At 39.7% G+C, this 7,796-nt stretch overlaps 1 protein-coding gene across 1 annotated transcript in view; it reads right to left on the bottom strand.

The window, feature by feature from the left end:
* The window catches only part of RRP15 (ribosomal RNA processing 15 homolog (S. cerevisiae)), a 23,279-nt gene extending 23,133 nt beyond the window's left edge, over window positions 1-146 (bottom strand). Inside the window, exon 1 of the mRNA XM_010287645.1 lies at window positions 82-146. Coding sequence (XP_010285947.1) covers window positions 82-145 — 64 coding nt within the window. The 5' untranslated portion in view covers window position 146. The remainder of the gene's footprint in view (window positions 1-81) is intronic.
* Window positions 147-7,796: the final 7,650 nt, after the last annotated feature.

Genomic DNA, 7,796 nt, shown 5'->3' with positions numbered 1-7,796 from the left:
GGCCGTCTGAGCAGAGAGGGACCCAAAGCCCTTCCTTCTCCCGCCCCTTCCCGCTCCCGTTGGGAATGCGGCTCCCGTTACCGCTGTCTGTCCCCTCGCCAACCGCTGCCCCGCGTCCACGTGGGCCCGCCAAGGCGGCCGCCATCTTCCCCAGGGTCCACCCAGTATTGCCTTCCGGCCCGGCCTCCGCGCCGCGAATCTACGTTCCGGCGCCAAAGGTTCCGCGCAAGCGAGCGGCGGGGGTGGCCGCAGGCCTGAAGAGGCGAGTAGGCACCTCGAGAAAGTTGGTAGGAGCTGTCGGATTTTTTCACTGAACAAGCGACAGAAATGAACAAATAAATAAAGCAGAGAGGTCTGCTTGGGCTTCTCCTCTCCCGTCTCAGGGAGGTCTGTAGGTCTCGGGCAAGGGGTCTTCAAGCAGTGGGCAAAGCCCAGCGAGACCCTGAGGGACTGCCTTCCACCTGCTGTTAAGGGCCTTCAGAGATGCCATCTTGGGGCCACCACCACCTGGACACTGATAACGTGGCCTTACGTTTCCGTACGCTGAGAAAGGCTATCTCAGCCAAAGCGTGCAGAGTAGCCCTGCAAAAACTCAAACCCAGCAAAGCCCGGGCTGGTTATTCTCTGCTAGTTACTGTCTTCCACCTGTGGGAGCTGCAGTGAACGTGGCAATGATAAAAATAAATTCATGTTGTATTTGCTGTAGGTTGCATGGTGGGAAGATGAATTTGAAGTCTTTACCTCCACAGTGCTGATATCCCTAACAAAATTTATGCTTTCAAGGTATGCTTTCAAACATTGGTCAAGGCCCAAAAGGGGGGCAGTTTTTAACTTGGGGATGAATGAAAAACTGAAATTACCTTTTGCTGGCTTTTCACTCAGTCAATTAAAAAAAAAAAAAAAAGAACATTTACTACATCCTTTTAAACATTTACCATTTTCACATTGGTGTCACATACTGTTTTGATTACGCTTTTTCTACACTGCTGATGTCCTCTGAGGATACTTATGGGAGGATGGTCCCAATCTTTAAGGTTACTCTGTAATAGCTACTATCTGCAGAAGGGATGAGCTCAAACCTCCTTGGACACCAAGAGGCACATGGGCCTTTTGTAAACAATTATGCTTTTCTTCTGTGTGTCCAAAATGACATGTTGCACTGCAGGTCTCCTCTGGGATGCGCTGGAATGTTATACCTCCACATGATAATTACTGTATCTACCCAAACAACACTGATCTAATACTTAGCATGAATAGTTTAAGTCCTAGGTCACTGACTATCCTTTATATTAATTTAAAAATTTTTCACATTAAGAGTTTAAGATGCTAGAAATATTTGCAAACTTCTGTTCGGTTGATGTACTGAAATCCCTTCCTCTTAATGGTAATATTTGTTTTCAGCACTGGGTGTTCAGAAGAGCAGACTATCCACTATATGTAGAAAAAAAAAATCCCTCTCACTTTAGGTTAGAGAATCTCTTATCTCAGTAACACGAAGTTTCTGTCACTTCACAACCAGTAAATGGACACACAGATTTTAAGGCCAGACTGTAACACTACTGGTCACCCAGTTACTCAGTTTGATGCAGCTATAAGAAGTACATCTTGAAAAAAGCACCAGTGAGAACACCAACAGTAAAATAAGCAAATCTTCTTAGGCATCTTTTTTACTTACAAGCACTCCAAACTGAACAAATGAAAGTTTGTTATCAAGAACTACTGTTATTGTAACAATTAGGTATGCTGTTAGGCAGGAGCTCCAGGATTCCTTGGAACTCTAAGATGCAGTACAAATAACCTTGGACATTGAAGAGTATGGCTATAGATATGAGTATAGCTAATAATATAACTGAGAAGATTTGCCCAAAAAGCTTGCTGTCTTAGAGCTCATAATCATTAAGCATGATCATATGGATGAAATACTACACTCCTCTGCACCTTCACTGACGCCTTAGGGAGCCTGTATACATAAACATGTATTAAAATAAGGAGGGGTAGCTCATACTGTAAATGAAATGCAAGGCAATGCTATACCTAGACAATAATGATCTCAAACTGGTGGTTTGATTTTAAGATTACTTACTTTGTTTTTTTAACGCTCAGTTATCATATGATGATGCCTCAGAAAAAAAAAATTACTACAGGACAAAAATGTTACATGTAGAGTATTCTTCTGCATTTTGCAGGTTTTAAAATCTTGAAAATGATGTTTCATTTCTGAACCCTGTATTTTTGTAAATATATATTTCATTTGTTGTTGCTGCCCTGCACAGTCAGTGACCCACATAATTGTACTTCTGTCTTTCCATGCTTTTTTCCTAATGATGTGGGTGGCAGCCAAGATAGCAAATTCCAGTTGCTACCTCAGTATCAGGTGGAAAATTAGAAGTTGGAGAGAGTGACAGAAATTATTACATGACGGGGAAACTGTTTCATAAGGAAAGATTATAAAGCCTAAATATGTATGTCTTGGTTAAGTGCCAGCTAAGAACAAAGAGTATTAGACTTATGTTTCTATCATAAGCCGTCCTGCAGAGCAGAGCTATGTGGACAGAATTTCAGTCTAATTCATTGTTACAAGCAAAGAGAAACCCTGTGCTGAAACCCAGTGGGCCTCTGCTATGATCTGCAGAGTAAGAAGGAAAACATAAACATCCCTGTGATGTTTAACGAAGAGGCCCGAGCTTTACATGAGACATAATTCCTAATGTTGTGCACTGTAGGGCTCAAATCCTAGGGTGTCTGCCAATAATAAGCTCTAACCATTTGGTCAAGTCTGCTATGCAATGATAAAGACACTTACCATTTGCTCAGCATGATTCATCTCTGAATCACGTTGCGTCAGAAGGGACACTGCTAGGAGAAGGTTATTAAACTGCATAGACAAGAAGCTCTTCCAGTATGGCAATTACAGTCCTCATTTCCTAGTACACACACCTTACTGAACATGTCTTACTCTTGGTAGCATATTTGTTTTGGAAGTATGTCAGAATCTCCAGATTAAGTCCAGTAATGGGTTCCAATAAATGATGGGTCTGAACCTTCTTCCCTCAGACTGAATTAACAAGTCACATCTCTGAGAGAGGACTTCTCTCCACAAGCGTTATCCCAAAGCATTTGTCAGCAAATTTGTTGCCAAACCTCATTTCAAATGACTGCCATTGTCTCCCATCACTCTGGTCTGAATGTCTTTCTGTATTGAAATTGTGGTCTGAGGAACGCTAGAGATATAACCAGCCTACAAAATCTTTCCAATCCATACAAAGCAGCAGTTACTTTGTTTATCATTGTCAGCAGAGTCTGAAGAGCAGCAGAGGCACAAGCTGGCATTCTGTGTGTACAAGTCTGTAGGAAAACCGTGGCTGAAGAGACAGTGCATGAAACTTTGATCTGTGGATGCATCACAGACCATGTCTGGAAAAAAAACCTGTAAAAAGCATGGCACAGGGATTTGCAATCCTAACTTTTTTTCCTAAGCTTTTAAATGTGTTACCTTTTGTTTTGCTTACATTTTAAACAACAATATTATGGCACAGCCCAGTTGAAATTGTTACTGTATATTCCTCATTACAAAAATAGCAGCAGCAAAACGAAGACAAAACATCCCTTTGGTTTCTCTTTGGAGTGGTAGAGCTCCCTTCTGTCCTGGTCTGTTCTAGAGTTACAGTGAACGCATAGATCCCAGCAATGTGCTACGCAAAGGGACCACTGTCTGCCATGTGCCTGTTGTCAGTTTGTCTCCAGGAAGGAAGTTTGCATGATGCATTTCAACACAAATGCGCAGACACACATCCAAATGTGCAGTGGGTTTATGTAAAAGAAAACAAGGTCAGAGAAACATACCTTGTGCTTAAACAAGGTAATAAAGTTTTGCATTATCCTTAGTTTTTGTGGGAAGGTGCTCCACAGACTCTACTGTCTCGTTCTGTGCAAAGGTACTCTTGCCTATGCAGACAGAGTTACCCTTACTCTAAAAAGTTCAGTCATGCTCTAGTTACCAGCTGTGATCTTCATCCCGGAGCGTAGCCTCTCAGACGTCCTCGGCGCCGGCCACCAAGAGCCTTAAAGATAGGAATCCAGTTTTGACTTAATTGGATAGGTGTGAAAGTAATTGCAGAGACCTGCTGCCTCCAGTGGCCTTTGGATCAAGATCTTTATGCTTAAATTTCAGTAGAATAGAAATAAAAAAATTAATATAATTGTGATAATTTCTAATATAACCTCTTGTTCTGTGCTAGGAATTGTTATTGGCATCCCTGAGAATTGAGCATTGTAGTGTCCCTCATACATTTCTGTGGCATTATCCTCAGCTTCCCAAGTATTGAGGCCTTATTATCCCAACTGAGCAGCTCAGTGTTTCTCATCTGTCTGGTTGTGTTTTCTGGTCTGACTTTTCCCCCATGGCTGCTGCCGCTCTCTTCCTCTTCACTTTGTGGACAAATTGCCTTGACTCACACATATCCCCTGAACAATTGCCTTTTCGGTTCCAATGAAGGCTGGATCCCAAGCCAGTATAATAAAGTTCAAAATCTTTGCCACTTTTGTAGGTCATATTCACAGCCTGATTGCTGCTCTAAAAGAGATCAGTAACACCAGAGGATGAGCATGATAAAATTCTTCAGTGTCGCAATATTTAAACATGTTTATTCTCATTTCCATTTCTTTGGTTTTGCTGATGCCATGTTTTCCCCCTGACTCTGCAGGGTATTTACAGATGAAGAAAGAAGAGCAACCAATGAGTAAATCACAGAATACTGTGCTGTCATATAATAACTACTGCTCTAATCTCATATTCAATAAAACTCATATAAACTGGCATTTAATAAATCATAATAAAATGCTACCTGGTCCTCTGCAAATGTTTCATCTCATGAAAGTTCTAGTCCAGCTCCCAGCAAGGTCAAGTGGAAACTTCCTGTTTCTTTCCATCAGTATTCATTTGGCCCCTGAGCCTCACAACCACCAGTGAAGTAAATCTTAAGGTTTTTAGGAAGGAGACACAGAGGGGTAAATACAAAATTTTCAAACCTTTATGCATGTGTTTGTGAACATAAATGCATGTTTTCGGATTTAACTGAATGCTTGTGCAACTGTTAGTACACTAAACGATGAAAACCCAAGAAGAAGAACCCTCGTGTACATAAAAAAAGGGTTTTGGTTCTGAGGCTCGGAGTCATGGACTGAAACATGATGCTGAAAAGAAATTATGAAACTTTGCCCATTGAATGTGGCATGTTATCACATTGCATATGCATGGAGTAATGCTGGGTAATCATAAATCTTGTTTTCCTAACTTCAAGTGCCTGGGTTTGCAACTATCCTTATTATCTGACACATTTTTTTCTGCATGTAGTTATTTATTATTATGTATTAGCTTTCAACCAATACCATGGTGTCATTTGAAATACAGCTTCCTGGTTTAAGAGATATGTAAGCGTATATGTCATGCTGAGGAGTAATTATGTTTTTCTCCACATCAATATGAGAAAATGAGAGAGAGATATAAAAAGGCTTAATGTACCCAGTAGTTAAATCTTAAATTCCTCTCTGTTTCTTCTTCGCTAATTCCATTTGTTCATTCAGGCTCAATAACCATTCTTATTCCTATATGTCATAGAGATGAATTATTGTAGTGATATATTACCTGACATAATCAAGTTCAAAACATGAACTAGTAAGTGGAATTTTAGGAATTCATGTCAGATTTTCTCCATTTTATCAATATCTGATCACAGGAGTCAGATTGAGCTACAATGAAGAAACGAGAAAAAGAGCTTGTCCCCAAAAATGTGGGTTTATTCCCTGAGTAGATTTTAAATGTTTAAGGACTTGTCAAGAAGGACAGGTTGGAGAACAGAACAGTCAATGAATATTTTATCCAAATCTTTAAGGATTTGGAGGTTTCTTTTTTCACTTAAATTACTGTCAACCATAGCCATCACATCTGATAATTTTAAAGAATTCTCAGTAATTATTAGAAAAGAGAAGAAAAACAAACTTGCAAATATGAAAAAGCAGAAAAGCTTGGGTAGGCTTGGAAAGTTGTGTCCTGCTCTCTGGAAATCGTGGAATAGACTGTGGCTTGAGCCTGTCTAGTAGAAGATAATACAAATGTTTAATACCCAAATAGTAATAAAAGCTTCCAACTGGGACAAAAGAGCCAAAATAATGACTTAGCTTGTAGGCACTGAGGGTTGTGCAGGGACAGTTCCTGTAAATTCTGACAATGGAAATGTCTCACCAGTTATAAAACAACAAACTGCAGAGAAAGATAATTCTTTAAGTTGATTAATTAAAAGATGAGTCACTTACTACTACAGAATAGTCTCAGGGAAGTTTATACACATTTTTATTTAAAAGGTTTATCTATTTGTTACCTGAATCTTTTTAAATTATGCCTAATCTTGAATGGTGAATGTCTTCCTCTATCTACTTAGTTAACAATTTTGACAGTCTTCACAAAACCAGATGAAGCCCCACTGCAGTGATTTCACATCAGCCGTAGAAGTCATTGCAAAATAGCAATGCAGAAGGGTTAGCCAAAACCAGTATTGCAGCTACAACGCAAAAACTATTGAGATCATTGAGGAGGATGTGACAATACCCTTGTACAGTGGTGCAAGAGCTAAAGACAGATTTCATGCTAAACTAGCTTAAAAGTTTCATAATATATTTTATTTAACTGTAAGGCAGGGAAGTTCTGTTTTTTAGCTGGATGTGACCTTTACTTTCAAACTTGTTTGCACAAGATCAGCAACTGCATCTACTTTTACACTTCATTTAATACCAGATTTTGATACACCTACCTTCAATAGCACCTGATTGCATAAGTTACCCTACTCCAATCAGTTAAATAAAAACAAACAAAAAAAGACTTCAAAAAGCTTCTAAATCCCTGTTTAGCAAGACTGTTACATACCTGTGAACTCTCAGCATATGAAACTGCTTCATGAGTACTTGTGATCTTGAAACATGTGCTTACTAAGCATGTGTGTAATTACCTTGATGAAGCCTGAATACATGAGGTTGTGGGCACGTGAGCTGTAACTGGGATGTGCTACTCGCACCTGAGTGCTGATGAAAAGCCATGATTCTCATGTCAGCAAAGCTTTTGTAAAATGATTAAGTATTAATTTTTTTCTCCTGACAGCTGAAGCAGAGTGGGAATTGGTTTACAACTGGCCTTTTTGGTTTACAACTGGTCTTCTATCATACTCTCAGATTTTCAAGTAATTGTATGTTTTTAAGAACCTGAACTTGCTAGTAGTAAGGTCACAAGAACACTTTAAACATAGGAAATTAAACTTTGCATTCAGATGTATTGCTGCAAAGTCATTTATTTCTAAAAATCAATTCCTCCTCCTCCACTCCCTCTCCCTCACAGTGGAGATCATCTACAAATCAGTGAATCCAGCTAATTCTCCTTCAGCTGAATGAGAACTTGGGCAACAACCGTAGTTAAAACTCATTTAAACAAGGTGACATCTATCAAGAATCTTACCCTGACTGGAACATATTTAGAGGGACATAAACTCTCCACTGAGAAGTGGGTTACATATGTTTAGAAATGGAGAAGTAAAGGGGAAGGAGGAGTGTAGCTCTATGAAGCAAGATGCATATACTGTTAAGACGGGTGCTGCAGAGATTCATCATTCAATTTGTCTTTATCGAGTTTTCTTTCGCCATGTTCTTGCAACAGGCATCCTCCCAGTTAACACTGGGATTATTTTTCAAGATTATTTATCTTTCATCTTTAATAAAAGACAACTGGTTAAATTCCTGGTTCCCCTGAAATC

This window comes from Phaethon lepturus, unplaced genomic scaffold, assembly GCF_000687285.1.
Source record: "Phaethon lepturus isolate BGI_N335 unplaced genomic scaffold, ASM68728v1 scaffold12400, whole genome shotgun sequence".
Taxonomy (NCBI): domain Eukaryota; kingdom Metazoa; phylum Chordata; class Aves; order Phaethontiformes; family Phaethontidae; genus Phaethon; species Phaethon lepturus.
The sequence above is the reverse complement of the archived record's forward strand: the minus strand, read 5'-3'. Positions and strand labels throughout refer to the sequence as shown.